The 19,106-nt window shown below is 38.5% G+C and overlaps 1 protein-coding gene across 1 annotated transcript in view; it reads right to left on the bottom strand.

Moving 5' to 3' along the window:
* Positions 1-1,740: 1,740 nt before the first annotated feature.
* Positions 1,741-19,106, bottom strand: part of LOC142351638 (uncharacterized) — a 53,248-nt gene continuing 35,882 nt past the window's right edge. Inside the window, exons 6-7 of the mRNA XM_075403776.1 lie at positions 7,775-7,871; positions 1,741-1,848 (exon numbers count right to left, since the gene is read on the bottom strand). Coding sequence (XP_075259891.1) covers positions 1,741-1,848; positions 7,775-7,871 — 205 coding nt within the window. The remainder of the gene's footprint in view (positions 1,849-7,774; positions 7,872-19,106) is intronic.

The following is a 19,106-nucleotide window of genomic DNA, read 5'->3' as shown; positions in this document are numbered from 1 at the left end:
CGAACCCAAACCTACCGTACCGAAACCCCCCAAACCTGTATCTACCGGGCTACCCCTCGAACCATCCATCGCCGTAAAACCGGTAATGCGAAAAAAATAACGGGGCCCCGGAAAGGAAACAAATTTAAGAAGTCGAGCAAAGGTAAAGTTCGACTCGAATTTTTTTGTAATGAAACGATTAAGTTTGATTTTGATTATCATGAGGGAAAAATAGGTAGTTAGCTTCCGTATTAGGCGTAAGTTAATAGTTAAGGGTCACCATTGTAGGAGTAGGGGAATCCTAACTTATTATCTAAATACGCCTTTCCCTTTAAAACATTAGGTATATATTTTTACTGTAATGGAAGCATATCGAGAAATCAACTGTAATATAGACAATCAACAAAGCTTATGAAGCTAAAACGTGGTTACATACAAATCATGACTTCTACATTTCCGATTTCACTTTGAACGCTTTGACTTTTCCTTATATGATTATACTTGATATAATAACCTCTAAATACTGCTGTGTCCTACACCTCTATTGTAGAATTTTTCAAATCTTTTGTTAATTTTTATATGCATTGAAGGTTTCTTAGCATTTGGTTGCTTATTAGAATTGGAAACAATTTTAGCTGCATTTTAATAGTAATGTGTGAAGTTCTCAAAGTATTTGAAATATGGTTACGTGTTCCTTTAACTTTGACGTCAGTAATTTTCAAACAACTTCAACAATTTTAGAGTTTTTGCAGTTTTTCAGTTTTCATTTTTGTTAATAATTGTGTATTTCAGGTAATCTTGCTGTAGATTTACTAAGAAAGCGCCTTGTACATATCGTTTTTAGTGATAAGTTTTTGATGTTTTTGGCACCAATATTTTTCGGAAGGAAAGTTTTTTTAGACTTGTTTGCTTTCGTTGCCTATTCTCGTGTATTTAGGGTCATTTGCTTTGTTTACAATCAGAAGCTACTCTTACTATACAAGTCATTCATTGTTCGATTAATATTTGACGGAGTTGAATTGGGTAGGTTTAGAAATCAGGTTTAGAAATCATTTTTTTGATTGGCGAATTAAGATGTTTGCTTGATGAAATTGCTTTTATTTTGATTTAGGAATTGTATAAGCTTGATGTTTTGTCTAACCAAATTTTTGCCCATTTCAAGTTTCTTATATGCTAGTGAAACATAAAAACTTCAACTTTTATCATCTGTGCCCATATTTGAGAAAACCTCAAGTATCCTCGAGAATCTACTTCTCTGTTTTATATTAAAAGTATCCTCTCTGTACTTCATTTGCAGACAATTAAGCATACAATGTGGATGAGCTGGGTCGGAACATTGTGTGAACGCAATTGTGGAGCCTCCTTGTTGAATAATATATTTGTATGTAACTGAAACATTAAACTCTTTTTACACAGATAAGATCAATCAACAAAACGGAAGTTACAACGCATTGATATACTTTTTACAGTTCAGTCCGAACAAATACGTACAATATAACAACTTTCAAATTGGTGTTTTTTTTCGGGGAATTGGAGAAGTTTTGAATTATGTTCGCATTTCGAATATCATTCTAGTACTCGAACAGAAAATCGAACATCCGGAATCCTCGTCCTGCTCTCTTTTGCACAGATTGTCTGTTTTGGTTGCTCAGGTTGGATCTATTTTGTCCCCCCCCAGTCAACTTAGTGGGCATTTTTTTCACTGTTCTACCCCCCCCCCCCCCCCGGGTGGAAAGTGCAACATTTGCTCATAGTAATGTTCTATATAGCAACACATAATTTGTAACTGGGGTGCGTAAAACAAAGTGGGGGGAAGGGGGCGAAATAAAATAGATCCCTTAAATCATCCATATGTTTGTACAAACAGTTCTACAAATCACACCTGTTTCAAATACCCCGCCACAACCCAAACCGTTTGTTTTTGGACTTCGAATCAAAATATGTCCCAGGTTGAGGTGTGCGTTAAATAAGCAACGTGCTAAAAGCTTTAAAACGAATACCTAACGAGCGGCGCACTGCTTAAAACGCGCTCGAGTCTGACTGACGATTAATGAGCCTATCTGATCATAGCTGAATTCGGTCTGGCGGGGTGGCACCATTAAACCACTTTTAACAATCGGTGCGTAATATAAGGTTCTCAAATTAGTTGCCGATTAACCTTACAAACATAACCGACTAACGTCGGACGAATTGCTTTCAAATGACTGGCGAGCGGTTGGCTTTGTCAGTAGCTAGCCACAGTTTAGTGAGGCTAGCTTTAGCTTGATTTGACTCTGCATCTTTTAGTTTTCTAGCCTTTTTAGTAAATAAATCAAATGAAAAACTGATATTTTAAAACGTAAACCGACAAAGGTCGGAAGAATTGCTCTTGAACGACAGGCGGGGTAATTTAATTCATGGTCTTTAGTCTAGACCAATTGTTCTTTATGGGTGCAAAAAAACTTTGACTCCACGGGGATTTGAACCACTGACCTCTCGCTCCATGGCCAACCGCACTAACCAATGCGCTACAAGTCACTTACTTTTCCTATGCTGCAACCGATTTTATATTAGCAAGTTCGGAGCACTAGAGATCACTCAAAAATGGAGAACGAAAGCGTGAAAAGTCACTTGAGAAGTTAAAGAATGTTCTAGAAGAAAAGCGCAAAATTGCCAAGCAAAAAATTTGAATAAAAAGGACACACACGTTTACAATAATTGCTATGAACTGCTTTCAAGAGAAATTAAAAACTGCAAAATATTGCAAAAATTTAAAAAGCTTCCAGATTTTGCAGTGAAAATATTCAAAACTATTTTTTCTCTGAATTGATGTCAAGTAACTCAATTACTTGGCTTGAAAAGCTTCGTTGGCCAGAAATGATTGTAGAAGGACAAAAATACTCAAAAATTTTGAAAATCGCAAATTTTTATCAAAACCTTGATGAAATTCAATTTATTAAAATCTTCAAAACGATTTCATTTTCTTAAGAGACAATCCAGTGTCCCTATCTCAAGCTTTAAATTGTTTCACTGGCTCATAAAGATCCACTAACTTAGAACATGATAGTTTTCCGAAAAATTGACAAAATTAAATTGCTAGAAAATTGTTAAATCTGGAGTCAATAAAATATTGATAATCATTCCATTAACCCTAGAAACTATGCGACAACCTACCATCAAACTTTGGAGGAGAACTAGGACCCTGGTGCCAGAAAATGATTAAAAATTTCAAAAAGATTAGAAAAACTTGAAAAAATTGCGAATTTTTTAAAAAATTGTTGATATTAAAATCTTGAAAAACATTCAACCACATCTCGAACCTCTGCAGTATTTATCAAACGCTCGAGGAGGTTCGCTGGCCCTTCACGTTGGAGAAACCTAAAAAAATGGCAAGTTTTCAAAAAACTTGAAAAAATTGCAGATGTCAAAAAATTGCAAAAATTTCGTTATGGTAAAATGTTGAAAAACCATTCTATTACCACTAGGAAATATGCAGTAACCTATTATCAAACTCTGATGGAGGTTGGGTGGCCCTTGAGGTTGGAGGAACCTAAAAATGACAAAATAATTTAAAAAGTTGAAAACCAATTGCAAGTTCCATCAAAAAATTGCTAAAATTCGTGATGTTAAAATGTTGAAAACCTTTTTTTATCGCTAGAAGCTATGCAGTAACCTATTATCAAACCTGCAGGAGGTTCGCTGGCCGTTGAGGTTGCAGAAACTTAAAAACTGACAAACATTTCAAAAAATTTGAAAAAGAATTGCAAGTTTTATCAAAATTTTGCTAAAATTTGTAATAAAATGATGAAAACCATTCCATGGACAATGAAAATTTTCAATACTCTATTATCAAACGCTCTAGGAGACTTCCCGTCTCCTGGGACTACTGAAAACTTAGATAATAACAATAAATTTTTAAATTTGAAGAAAATTGCAAGTTTCATCAAAAATTGCCAAAGTACGTGATGTTATAACGCTGAATACCAATCTGTTACCACTAGAAGCAAAGCAGCAACCTATTACCAAACCCTGCAGGAGATTTGCTGGCTCTTGATACCGGAAAAACCTAAAATAGGCAAAAATTTCAAAAAACATTAAAAAAAAGGCAGGTTTTATAAAAACAAAATTGCTTAAACTTGTCATATTAAAAAATTGAAAGCTATTACATGGCAAATAAAAAAATTTTCAGTAACTTTGTATCAAAACCCTAAGGAAGTTTTCTGCCCCTTGCGTCCGGAAAGAGTTGAATAATGAAAAATAAATGAAAAAAATGAAAAAATTTGCACGTTTTGTCAAATGCTAAAATTCGTGTTGTTAAAATTGTTGAAACAATTGCACTACCATTAGAAACTAAGCAGTAACATATTATAAAACCCTAGAGGAGATTACTTGAGAGGGGGGATGCACTGGGGCTGAAGGGGAGGGAGGGGGGTTGGGCAACAGTGGGGTGGGGGGCAACAGCGCCGGTGGGGGAGTGGTGGGGGCAATAGTGGGGGGGGGGGGGGTAACAGTGGAACAGCGGGGGTGGGGTGTCTTCAACCTCTAAGAACAGCCCTTCACACCATAGGTATAAGTCTCCAGAACAGTTTGAGCTGAAACAGTTGAAGGCTCTAAGAGCACTTAATGCCCGCTGGGCGCTACCTGTTTATCTCGTTTTTGAGGACGAAAAGTCAAAAGCGTCAGACGAAAAATCGGTCAAGCGGAAAATCGCATGAAAAAGACCCACAGGACTAATATAATTGCTACAAACTTCGTTTGAGAGCGATTAAAAAACACAGACAGATCTAAGCTGCCTAGGTGATATACAAGGTGTCAGGTCAATATACCCAATGCCACTATACCCAATTGTAACTGATATACAAATGTGGTATACACGTAGTGCCTGAGAAGATAACACTGATTTTTGTTCGGCCTCTTAATTTGTTCTTCAGAAGGAGACTTCAAAATTCTTTGACGTATTGCAACAATGTGGCAGATAAATACGCGCCTACTTATGAATTCTTCAAATTTGTTTCACCATAAAGTTTCAAACTGTATTTCTCTCTCTTCATACCAGAAAATAAACCGACTAATGTCAGAAGAATTGCTCTCAAAATACCAGCGATGCAATTTAATTCAGGGGCTGAGGCCTAGATAATTTTTTTATGTGTGCGAAAATTGTTGACCACACCGGGAATCGAACCATGGATCTCCCAATCTCTCACCAGCAGCACTGCCCACTCGTCTATCAGGCCCTTTTTCGTCCTCTGCTGCAATCGATTTTATTTTAGCAACAAGCTTCGAAGTGAGAGCAATCGAGATCACTCAAAAATGAAGAACGAAAGCGTGAAAAAGTCATTTGAGAAGTCAAAAAATTTTCTGTAGAAAAGCGCAAAAATGGTCAAGCGAAAATTTTGCATTGTTGGGGGCTCTATGCAGGTACAACTAGTGTGAAAATGGACCAGTATTGGATGCGAACCAGTATCTCGTACTTGCAAGGCTAGTGTGCTACACATTTATACCACCTGCTCTTAAGATCTCGAACTTGGGAATCTCTTATAACCCGTTCTCACGTTCTTTCTTGTCCCTTAAGGTTTCATTTCTCTAGCCAAGTATACTTTGAAAAAGTAGAGCTGCTTGTCAAGCTGATCTTATGCGCAGTATACATTCGGTTGTTTTCTCTCAACCTTTTAACACTCGCCTTTAAGTTGCGCATAATCTTTTTTCGCAGTTTCTAACTATCTTGTCTATTCTGCGGTTAAGCTCAGAGACTACGGTCTGGGCCCATAACCTGTTAGGGGTTCTATGCAGATGAAACCACTGTGAAAAAGGACCAGTACTGAACTCGAACCAGCGTCTCTTACTTGCAAGCCTAATGTGCTACCCATTTACACCAACTGGTCTTAAGCTCTCGAATATGGGCATCTCTTATAACCCGTTCTTACGTTCTTTTTTGTTCCTCGAGGCTTATTTTCTAGTCAAATATACGTTGAACAAGTAGAGCTTCTTGTCAGGCTATGTCCAGATTATCTCGTGCACAATTTACTTTAGGTTGTTCTCTCTCGACCTTCTAGCATGCATAAATAAGACTAACACGTTTACAATAATTGCTACGAACTTAGCTTGAGAGCAGTTAAACTGCACCTTTGAATTCAGAAACTGAATTTAAGAATTTAGAAACTTACAGAGTTAGCTTCTGTTTTGCTTCAAGAATTCGCGCATGATAAGTTACAAGTGCACATCAATAACTCTCATTGTCTTTTACCGAATCAATAGTTTTTCAATAAGCATTACTGAAGCATTTTCTCGTTAAGATCTTGCATCACAACAGAGCGCTCATTCAAACCTTGTCTTTTTCTATCACTGCATTGGAACAATTTGTGACAGACACTGACTTGCACGAGTTCGGATTCCGTTCATTACCGGAAGTAAGATTCTAAAGAATTAACACGAATATGAGGATCGTAGCTTACTAAAATTTGTCGAGTCGAAGCCAGTTGTCAGCCAAAGGGTTTGACGGTTTAGATGCTCATTTGGTTTTTAAATGCTCAATTTCGCTAATTTTGAAAATGCGTTTATTTGTGCGAGCAAAAATTTGCGAATTTTTGCAGATTTTGCTAAGTTAAGTTTTAACTTCTTTTGTCGAAGTGGTTTTTCTCATGTATGTATATAGTAAGTCCCATAAAGTTGCAACGCAAGCGAACGTTCGAAAAGCTCGGGGCATGCAAATGGGCAGTGTTTTGCTAGATATCTGCATGTTTTAAATTTGAACTTTGACCTTTGAAACGTTCGATAGCGTTGCAACTTTATGGGACTGACTATAGTCTGTCCCATAAAGTTGAAATAAGCGAACGTCCGAAAAACGCCAAAAGCGTGCAATTGAGCACCATTGTGTTCATTTGAATGTCAACGTTTTCTCCATTAAGTTTTCATTCATCCATTTTTTCTATGTGTTTTAAATTTGAACTTTGACCTTTGAACTCTAATCTGTGGCTTTTGAAACTTTCGATTATTTCAACGTTATGGGACACGCTATAGTTAACTATTTGTGCATTTGCTAACAGATTGTTTGGACCCTTGTACGCGCGTTTAGGGCACTAGGTAATTAGAGTTTTAACAGCCCATGGTGAGTTTTTAATAGTATGCAGGTATTCTTTCTCGTAAATTGTGTACCGTTTTGATTTGATTGGTTTTAATGTTCAATTGATAATACCCTCTTAATGTCTATTTTTGACCTTTTCTGCCTACTTTGACCTCGCATGACACAAGCGACATCTGATGAGATAATCGTGCGACCTAAGAAACGCGTGCAATTTTTTTGTGAACATGCAAACTTTGATCTCTGATCCAACCATCTTGTTGATCATGCTACCCGTATTTTGGTTGAAAAAAGATTGAATGCTTCAAAAATCGCCTTCCCTGTTGCATAAGAGGGCCCTAGTCCAGACCTAGTCTAGTGGGGGTGGGGGGGGGGTGGGTCGATATTGGCCAAAGTTACACAGTCGAGCTTTTTAGTTGAAGTCCAGCATGGTCTTTTCATGTGCCGAGCAAAAATCTTTTCATACGTCTGCTTTTTTTTAAATGTGCAAAAACAATTTAAGAGGCAATTATTGAATACAATTAGAGAGCGAGAAATTCTGGACCAATCAGAACTCATCTGAATCGTCGGCGTATCTGCAAATCTTGAAATCTTGAGTATGTGTAATATAACATCGAGTAGTTTGAGGCAATTGTCTACCAGGTACTCAAGCAATTACGAATGTTGAAAAGTTCCAACAGATGGAGTGAAAAAAATCTGCGTTTTTGGGGGGTGGGGGGTGTTTTGAAACAAGTGTACCTGCATCCAGGCTCCATAAACCATGAGAGCGTCTCCGGCTTCCGCCTTGAATAAATCGATGGCCCAACTGGGCATTATCGGCTCCCTCTCCATTCGACTTATGAACGAATTAAGCATGCATGTTTACGTCACATATAATTGCTGTTTTTTTTAAATCTGAAAAATGGTTTCTCGTATTTCTCTTTTGTAAACATAATTTTTACACCCAAAAGCGAATAATAATTTAACAACTATAAGGTTCCTCTATATAACAAACCTTGAGAGGATGTATATAATATTATACGTCACAAATAGTGCCCAACTTTTCTATTTTCTACCAGAAAAAATATTTTAGTTTTTGCTTCTCTCGCCGGGTCTTTCCCATTATAGCCCCCCATGAAAATATAGCCCCCCATTATGGTATATTTACCATGATTGGGGGGGGGGGGGGGGGGGGGGCTATAGGTTATCTGACCAGTAAGCTGAGGGGGCTATAATGGGAAAGACCCCTCTCGCCTTAGTGGACAGTCAACAACTAACTTAACTGAAATAACAGCCCGCTATTTAGTGAAGTTTGTCGGTACTCTAGGACAATCTGTCGGTCTTACAGGGCATATGGTTAACAATACACGCTTCTAAAGCTCAAAATAGTCGTCTGTTGTACAAAACTGGTTGCTTTACTTGTAAGATGTTTTTGGCGACAGAATAAACCATTCTTGCCAGTTCAAGTCATATTTCGAGCATCAAGTGCAAACATTTAGGACATCAGCGGTGTATTCCGTCTGCACACGTGTGCTATGAAAATTACTAGGAATCATTCTTTCTGACAACTCTGAACGTTCAGTTGATGAAAACATACCCGGCAGATTGCCGGAAAATAGCCGCCGTTGATTCCAATAAGCATGATTGGGATTGAAAGAATAGAAGATATTGAAAAAAAAGATTTTTGTACAAAAACATTTTTAAGTCCGATTTATTTTGATGGCATTTCGTAGCTGAACATAACGTACTTCTGTTTCTTAGAGAGAGGCTACAGGGGCTACTATCAAAATCAATAAGCTTTAGAGATGGTAACTAAGACTTATAGGAACGACGTTCAAATAGCGGGTATCTAAAATTGGGCTTTATGGGTTTATCCCGTTTCTACTTCTGACTTCAATTTTTTATACTGACTCTGTTCATTTTGAATTGCTTTGCTGAGCAACTGATGGTCAAATTCACTTTAAGCAGAATGAGAGAAGAGAGAAACTAGCCTAGAGAAGTCAAAAAGATTTCACGCAAAATGTTGAAAAAGCGGCAAAATGAGGTAAAGCGAAACATTTTTTTTTCGACGAAGTAAAAAAAAACATAGCAGGACAAGTCTTCACGTACAATTCAAAGAATTTTCATTGACTCAACAGAACAACTAAACCTAGAATGGACTATGAGTGAATTGAGAAAACCATTTTAAAAAAATTAGAAAATAGTAAGAAAAAAAACAGAAAAACAATGTCAAAATGCCGCATGTGAAAAAAAACCCACTAGCGAGAAATGAAAATTCAATTCCAAAAAAAACTCGGCCTAGAATGGCTTTGAATGGATTGGTAAAACCATTTAGAAAAAAACCCGATCCGAAAAATCGAAAAAAACAGTAAAAATCAGAGTGTGAACAAAAAAAAGCCGCATGTGAACAAAAAACCACTACCGAGAAACCGAATTTTTGTTCAAACACCGTTTTCTCAATCTACTTTAAAATTAGAGCGAAAAAAATTCACGCTGCAAAACAACTCGCTTTTTCGCTCCATTTATTGTTTCGGCGTGACCATAATCACTACTCCAATTTGACTTCAAAAATCATGAAAATGTGTGAAGATCTTAAAAAAAAGACAGCGCCCCAATACAATTCAAATTCTTTGAATTTTAAAAAATAGGAGCGCTAAAATAGCCGGCCGAGAAGATGAGGGTGGCTATTAATAAGTCAACAGCAGTTTCAATTAGATTCTAAACCAATACTTCAGCCTCTAAATTGAATACTAATATCAGCTAGCAATCGCTCTAATAAACTTTGATAACCTAATGCACTATGACTTAATGCCCGGGCTCTATCGGTTTATCCCGTTTCTTTTGATTTTGATTTTGCTCTTTTGAAATTGAATGTTTTCAATACATTGCGTAATTCAATGCGTGAAAGAATTTTGAATACATTTAGTTGAAACAGTGTGTCAGTATTAAACGTGAAAATCGCGACTTATGTAAAACGGAAACGTGATCAAAAGGTAAAACGAATTGAAGAAACATAGCAGGACAATCCCTGACATACGATTCATGGAATTTTCATTGACTAAACAAACAACTAGACCTAGAAGGTAAAACGAAAGAATTGAGAAAATCCTTTCTAAAAATCAGATCAAAAAATATAAAACATAACCGGCTAACGTCGGACAAATTGCTCTCAAACGACCGGCGACAGTTTGGCTTCGTTAACAGCTAGGCACGCTTTAGTTAGGCTAGCTTTAGTTTAACTGAAGGGGCGTAACCGGGGGGGGGGTTCGATGGGGTGGCAACAGTGGGGGAGTCAATCTCTAAGAACCACCCTTTGCACCATAAGTATAAGTCTCCGAAATACATTCTGTGAATCGCGTACTTGAAGACTAGTGAGCTGAAAGGCTCTAAGAGCACTTAATGCCCGCTGGGCGCTACCTGTTTATCCCGTTTACTAATTTATCCTTATCTTGAATCAAAACCATTAAATAAAAAAGTATAAACAATAAAATCAAATCTGTTAAAATATGATAAAAAATCTAATCAAATTGTGTTATAAATTGAGATCCTGAAATAACTATCTCTGCCAAAATTACTTCATCGACACAACTAGTACTTACTAAAACCATTTATAGGATTTTTTTAATACTTGAGGCCAAATTATGAAAAAAAGCTCTTAAAAACAACTTGCACTAAAAAACGGGAAAAAGTTAATTAATTAATCAATATTACAAAAGTATATAAATCCCAAAGAAAATTAGTTTCTGCCAATAGGGTATCCAGATGCTCGCAAATCAATAGGCAAGTCATAATGGTTTAAGAAACTGGTCTGAAAAACTGAAAAAAAACCGAAAAAATGCAAAAAATTAAGAAGAATGGTTCCCATTTTCGCCAATTTTTGTCTTGTTTCTCAACAAATAAATGATTCAATTTCACAAAACTGTACCCAATTGTTATCTAAAATTCGATCAAATAGAAGGGATTATTCAATACCCATTTGAGCCAGTGAAACAAAACAATCGTCAAAAAACCGCAAAAATTAGCCAGAAAAACAGCAAAATACATGAAAAACCTCCGAATTAGCATAAAACTCAGATGAACATCCAGAAACTTTCAAACCACTCCCGAAACAAGCCTGAAATTAAAACAAAATCATAACGAAACCTTCTAACAAAAAAAATAAAAAAACATCTTTAAAATGCCGCACGTGAACAAAAATTTTGCTTGCTTACTGAATTTTTTTCACGCCTCAATTTCTCGCTCTCTTGAAAACAGCGATATGAACAAAAAACCACTCTCTTTTTGCTCTACTCTTTATTTTGTTCAGTAACCAAATCACTCCAAATTCACTCCTCACGTGTTTCATTTCCTGCTTCAAATTTCACTCCAAAAAAATTGATTTAAAAAACGGAATTCGCCAATACTCCTCTTCGAGTCGTAAAAAAGACAGCGCGCCATTACAATTCAAATTCTTTGAATTGTAAAAATTCTTTCAATTGTAAAAAGGAGAGCGCCTAAATAATAGCCGTTTGAGAGGCTGACAGCGGCTATTAGAAACGCTAACTGGGGGGCCGAAAACGAATCTTGGAGCAAAAAAAAATCACTAGGGAGTTTTGCCCACCCGTTTGCTTGCCATGTTGCAGGACATGACCTCCAGTAGATAACAGGAATTGATACCCAACAACAATTCAAGTCGCGTCTGGTTTCCAGTTTTGCATCTTAACACATAATTGATGTGGACTCTACTTACTAATAATTAAGACTGGCGCGTGCAAGTTTGAAAAACCAAAAGTCTATAGTGCCAAAATTTGTTGGAGCTGAGCTTAAGGAATAACAAGCTTGCATAGGCGGGGAAAATAGAAACAAAACACTTTCTGTTGTCTTAGTCATTTAATAGTTATTGTTATAGTTCTAGTTCTAGTTACAGTTTGTCACGTGAGAAAAAAGAGAAAAGGGGGAAATAACAAAAAGCAACACACAGAACTCAACGTAGTAGCCGCAGAAAATGGCTGAAAGTATAACTCAGCAAAAATATTGCAAAACAAAATGTCTTGAGCAGTAAATAACGTGTTACTGTGTCTTGAACTAGAAATATTCCTGAGCAGTAAGTTGTTACTGTGTCTTGTATTCAAAATATTATTCTTGAGCAGTAAATTCTGTTACTGTGTCTTGTATCTACGAATTATTGGAGCTGAAATTCAACTGTTACAACCCCAACTTCTGGTGTTCTCAACTTGTGAGTACAAACAGCAAAAGCCAACTTAAGTTTAAATTTAAATATTTTTGCACAAACAGGTCTTAGACATATATCTTTGTCTTCGATTTGTTTTTTCTATCGGATTGAACTGGTATACATAAAGAGATCCCGTATTGTGTGATCTGTAGCAATCCAGTTCAAATTGATAGTTGAAAAAAACTAAGATTAGCCATTAGTTACGAACTGAATAGTTAATGCAACGGTAAGTACAGCAGAGCGGATGTACAGTTACAAAAGCGAACTGCATAAACGAAGTATCCGGACAGATTTTGTAACCACTCAGAACGAACTGGGCGGTGTAAAACTTTCTTTGTGAAAGACAAGGAGAGCAGCCGTTACAGGGGTGCCGAAAACGAATCTTGGAGCAAAAAAAACATCACTAGGGAGTTTTGACCACCCGTTTGCTTGCCATGTTGCAGGACATGACCTCCAGTAGATAACAGGAATTGATACCCAACAACAATTCAAGTCGCGCCTGGTTTCCAGTTTTGCATCTTAACACATAATTGATGTGGACTCTACCTACTAATAATTAAGACTGGCGCGTGCGAGTTTGAAAAACCAAAAGTCTATAGTGCCAAAATTTGAAAGACTAAAAGTACCTATATAAAAAGCCATAAATTTTCGCATTTTCCATTTTAAAACGTAATTCTTTTTTTAAGCAAGGTAACTTGACTCAGCAGAACTAACTTCGAAATTCTCGCCTGCAATACGCAATTCTTGAAAAAGCAGGATCAGGTAACACGTACTTAATTAGCAATCAGGGTCGTGCAACCCAGACAAGAACTGATCTACCGCAACATATTTATAGTTTGTTTTGATGTATAGGTTTGATTACTATGCTTGAAGAAACTGAGAATTTCTGGCGTTTATCGAGAACCGCGTGGCGGTTTGAGATGTTCAAGCAGAATTTTGAAGTGACTTCTCTAGGGCCAGGTAACCTTGTTTAAAATACGCAAATTGCACATTTTAAAATGACGAAAATTTAAGGACGTCAAATTCTGGCTAAGTATGAAAGAACTTCTGACACTGTACACTTTCGGCATTTTGTAACATGCAGGTACGTGTTATGACTTTTAGGTCAAAAATGGGACCTTCTTACGTTGCATGCAGCTTCTGTTTTTGGTTCTTTAAAATAAGAATTGTTTCATAAGTCGATTGTTTTAAACATAAAAGTTTGCTCATATTTCCATGTTGCGTTCAAATAATAGATACTGATCTGAAGATACTGTGTTTCATATGTACAGTTGCAGTTGTGATCATTGCTTTTTTTTACAATTCTCCTATTATAAGAATTAAAACTAAACAAAAAAAATAAAATAATTAAAACTATACAAAAATTTTTACCAGAAAAAAGCCGCTAGTAAAACATGTAGAGCAAAAAGTTGTTAAAGCTGTTTTAATTTTGGTCGACAGTTTCTGCAATTTTGGTAAACATGATGATTTCGCTTACTGCTGTCCAACCCCACAGTCGAAGTGACGAAGTCATCGACGAACGAGAACAAAACCCAACGAGCATTTCAACAACGCAAAGCCAATTAGGCAAAGCAAATAGGAACGTTGAAAAGCAAAACTAAATTAAAGCAAACAAATAAAGGAGCTGTAGAGGTTCAAGCTGCAGTCCCGAAGTACACGAGAAGTGACTCCGTCACAGAGTCAAAGCGTTTTGGATCGACAGATCAACAACTTGCGAAACAAGTGGATTTAGAAACAGGAGGAAGGTTTTGAGCTCATTGATAATCGAGATCGACCAAGCAAGCTCAAGACTCTCTATCAGCAGATACTGCAATTGGAAGACAGCATTCAAAAACTCGTGAATAAGAAAGCTGAGACTCTCCGAGACCCAGATATTTCTTTAAAACGCAAACTTGAGAGAGAAAAATACTTTCAATATTTGAACGCAGAGTGGTTACCGTATATCCACGGAGAGACAAAAATGTCAAGCCAGCAAAGCCAGTCAACTCTTCATGCCAATGAAGAGCAACCGCCTGCGAATAATGTGCATCAATTAGAACAAAACGTTGGAATTCCAGAGTTTAACCAAAACCATGGTAACACAAGCAATGCAACGACGAATACGGTTACACGGACAATCAACCAGGATACAGAAAACGCTTCGGAAGCATCTTCAGTGAAACGTCGGGTTGAAGAACGAATGAAGGAATTTGAAATTGAATTTGAAGCAAAGTTGCAAATCGAACGAGCACAATTTGATCGAAAGAGGTTGGATCTAGAAATGCAAATGAAAGAACTAGAGATGCAACATCAGCTTCGGGAAAAAGAGCGAGACTTAGAGCGCCAATTGCAAAGAACAGCATTGGAGAAAGATGACTTACGTTCTCAATCGACTAAGGCGCGTGACAAGTCACCTTTCAGTTGGACCCCAAAAGGGAGAGATGTCTCGGAGTGGGCGAATTCGATGAACGACACGCAAACGCCAATTCGACCAAGAGCTCGCTTTGACGTCAGCCCTGAACGGAATAAGCAGAGGCATTACCCATGGTACCCAAACTCTCGCGAACGCTCAGCAAGTGCTGAAGAGCGGGATATATCGCCGATAGCTGGAAGGCACTACAACACTGGACATTCAAGCAGTAGTTTACCAAAATTGAGGTTGAAAAATTTTGACGGAAACCCGCTGGAGTGGCCTGAGTGGTCTAGCATGTTCATAGCAACAGTAGATAAACGCATGATTCTCGACTCAGAGAAAATGAGCCATTTGAAGACACTGCTAACAGGCAAAGCAAAATCTGCAATCTCGGGAATGGGCTATTCTGGACAGTTTTATAATGCTGCCTGGAACATTTTAGAAAGAAAATTTGGAAGACCGCATGTAATTATAGATGCGCAGCTCGAGAGCCTACGAAAAGCTAATCAAGTGAAACCTCATGATTCAACCAGCCTGATTAATTTTTCTGTTATTGTATCTAACTTCGTGAACGTGCTCAAAGAGTACAAACACATTGGTGATTTGCAATCAAGTTCGACATTGTACATGGCAGTTGATAAGCTACCTCAAGTTCTTAAAGAAAAATGGTGGTTCTACGTCGATGACAAAGACGAGGACTGGCCTGATCTAATCATGTTTGAAAAATGGCTATCACGAATGGCATTCGTGCATGAAGGGTTTTCAGCGTTTAAAGGGGAACGCAAAGAAGAAGACAGACACAACACAAATAGAGAAAAACGATTCTCGAAGACATCGAACTTCAGTGCAAGTTCAAACCTGCAAGAAACCAAGCAAACGCAAAGCGATCAGTGTCCATTAGCCGATGGCACTCATAAAATTTGGAACTGTCCGTCATTCAAAAATATGAGTGTGAATGATCGATACGTGGCAGTGAGAAAAGAACGCTTATGTTATGGATGTCTGGGGAAAGGGCATGCAATCAAAGATTGTAAAGTCCACCCGTGCGGTATAAATGGATGTACCAAAAAGCACAACAGACTGCTACACTCAGAAAACCGAATGGACGATTGTAGTCACGCAGTTAACGTAAGCGCAGCAACAATCAACCAGAGTAACCAAGTTACTAGTTTTCTTCAAATAGTTCCGGTATCGGTTCAGAGTGGTGGTAACAGGCTGACTACCTATGCTTTCCTCGATAGTGGGTCAACAGTTTCATTCATCGACCAAAGTGTCAAGAATCAACTACAAACCAAAGGCACGGACGTTACCTTGAACATAGCTGGCATACACGGGACGCAAGATTTGAGGACAGAGAAGGTTCCTATCACAATAAAGGGACTACATTCAAAGGTGCATTCAATTGAAGCGTTTGCACACCCATCAATCTCGTTGGGAAACACAACATATGATAACAAGGAACTGAAGAATAAATTCAGACACCTGAACGTTCTCACTAACAGAACATTCAACCTGATGGAAGTAGGCATCAAACTTGGACAAGATGCCTACGAAATTCAACGTCCATTGGACTATAAGATTGGAACACGAAGTGAGCCTTTCGCCGTCTTAACAGAATTAGGATGGGTAGTCAGTGGTCCCATGACAGGCAAGAAAAGTCAAAATGTTTGTCATTTTGCCTTCACAGAAGATGTGAAAGTGGCAGAAAATATCCAATCATGGTTGGACATAGAAACTTATGCTTCCAAAATAAATGTTGTAAGTCAATCAAAGAAAGAGCAACAAGCTCAGAAGTTTCTAGAGAGCACTACAAAGTTTACAGGCGAGCGGTACGAAGTGGGCATGCTCTGGAATGAACCAGAACCCAGTCTTCCAAACAACTACGGCTCAGCCCTTGGTCAGCTCTACTCACTGGAACGAAGGTTCCAAAGAGACCCAAATTTAAAAGAATTGTATCAACAGTCAATTGATACAGATGTTGAAAAGGGATTTGTGAAGATCCTTGGTAAATCGGAAGTCAAAGGCACTTTCGGAAGAGAATGGTATTTGCCACATCATCCAGTACTAAACCCCAACAAACCGGGTAAAGTTCGCCGTGTTTGCAACGCTGCAGCGAAATACAAGGATGTATGCCTAAATGACAAGTTGTTAGCCGGACCCGATCTACTGCACGGATTGATCGGAACAATATTCAGATTTCGAGAAGGACCAATTGCCCTAACCGCAGATATTGAATCAATGTTTCTGCAAGTGCAAGTTCCTGAACGGGATAAAAGCTGCTTGAGATTCCTGTGGCGACCAACAATGAACGAACCTGTGCAAATTTACGAGTATCAGCGTCATGTTTTCGGAGCAAAGAGTTCACCAACATGTGCCAACTACGCTCTGAAGCGAGTAGCGATTGATAACGAGGACGAGTTCCCTAAAGCAATCCAAAACAACTTCTACATGGACGATTTCATCAAGTCAGTCGAAACACCTGAAGAAGCAATCAAAGTTTTCAAACAACTGCAACCTCTTCTCTCAAAACATGGATTTGAACTGAAGAAGTGGATCACCAATAGCGACTTGGTAACCAACGCAATCCCGGAGGACTTAAGATCAATCAGCAAAACCAAGCAGGTTGAAGTAGAACCCGGCCAGGAAGGGTCATCAGTGCTTGGGCTTCAGTGGACGATTACCGATGATAGTCTACAGGTTTGTAGAGGTACAAGCAAAGAAGTTGAGACCCCAATCACCCAAAGGAAGATCTTATCTCTAGTTTCTTCAGTGTTTGATCCTCTTGGACTGTTTGCACCATTCAGTGTCCATATGAGACGACTCCTGAAGAGCATCTGGACCAAAAATGGACAACATTGGGACAACTCAGTAGAAGCTAACGAAGATGAAGAGTTTGTGAAGTGGAAGGCGCAGCTTCCAGAAGTAGCAGAAACCAGCATTGATAGAAGATACTTCAGCGCAGCCAAGGACAAATGGGAACTTCATGTGTTTGCCGACGCATCTGAAGATACAATGTGCGCAGTGGCATACCTACGTTCAAAGCCCAAAGAATACTCAGCAGACTTAGCATTTGTAATCGGAAAGTGCAGAGTCGCACCGTTGCGACACCTTTCCATACCACGCTTAGAACTACAAGCAGCAGTGATGGCGGTGAGACTTAAAGAACAGATAGTGAAGGAACACGAATCGAAGATTCAAAGTTGCAACTTCTGGACAGACTCCACTACTGTTCTGCAATGGATTCACAGCTCCCACCGTAAGCAACAGGTGTTTGTTGCAAACAGAGTAGCTGAGATTTTGGATACAACTAATGTTTCACAGTGGAATCATGTGAGTGGTATTAACAATCCAGCTGACATCGGGACACGAGGATCAATGTTGACGAACTTAAGAGAAGCGAATGGCTCACTGGGCCGGCCTGGTTGAAGCAACGAGAGAACGAATGGCCTGAACAAGTGAAATTAACATTTGCTTCAGACGAACAGAACGATCAGATGGTCTTCTCAGCAAAGGTTGAAGAGAGGAAGCTGATGATTCAGTGGGAGCGATTCAGCAATTTCAATCGACTTGTAAATACAATGGCATACGTACAGCGCGTATTCAAAAAACATAAACCGGCAACAAAAACACTAAGTGTTGAAGAAAGAGAGGGTGCACAAGCAGGCATCTTCAGACTATTGCAGCAAGAACAGTTTGCTGAAGAGATTAAATCTCTCAAGACTGAAAAGGAATTTCCAAAAAACAGCAAAATCCTCCAGTTTTCACCATTCATAGACCAGCAGGGACTGATTCGTGCCCAAGGCAGAATAGGTAAAAGTCAATTGAACTTCGAAACCAAGCATCCAATACTGTCACATTGGAAGCACCATGTAGTTGAATTATTCTTGCGAAATGAACATAAGAAAAGTAATCACGAAGGTACTGAACATGTCAGAAACTTAGTTCAGCAGAAATTCTGGATCCTAGGCATACGAAATGCTTTCAGATCGATCAAAAACAAATGCATTAGATGTCGAAAGGGAAGAGCACAAACAATGACTCCAGTGATGGCCGAGTTACCGACAGAAAGGCTTAATGCTTCAACCGCTTTTGCGAATGTTGGAATAGACTACTTTGGCCCGTTTACAGTTAAAATTGGGCGCAGAAATGAAAAACGATGGTGTTGTTTGTTCACATGTCTAACCGTACGAGCCGTACATATAGAGATAGTTCCAAAGTTGGACACTGACAGTTGTCTAAATGCAATTATGCGGTTCATAGCTCGAAGAGGCAAACCCATAAAAATGATCAGTGACAACGGGACCAACTTCGTTGGAGCAGACCGGGAGTTCAAAGAGTATGTCGCAGCATGGAACAAAGAAAGAATTGAAGAACATTTGGTTCAACAAGGAATCAGATGGAAGTTCAACCCACCTGCCGCACCTCACTTCAAAGGAGTGTGGGAGAGACTGGTCAGAAGTTGCAAGAAAGCAATGTACGCAGTGTTG

This window comes from Convolutriloba macropyga, chromosome 13 (genome assembly GCF_964194025.1).
Source record: "Convolutriloba macropyga chromosome 13, txConMacr16.3, whole genome shotgun sequence".
In the NCBI taxonomy this organism is placed as follows: domain Eukaryota; kingdom Metazoa; phylum Xenacoelomorpha; order Acoela; family Convolutidae; genus Convolutriloba; species Convolutriloba macropyga.
The sequence above is the reverse complement of the archived record's forward strand: the minus strand, read 5'-3'. Positions and strand labels throughout refer to the sequence as shown.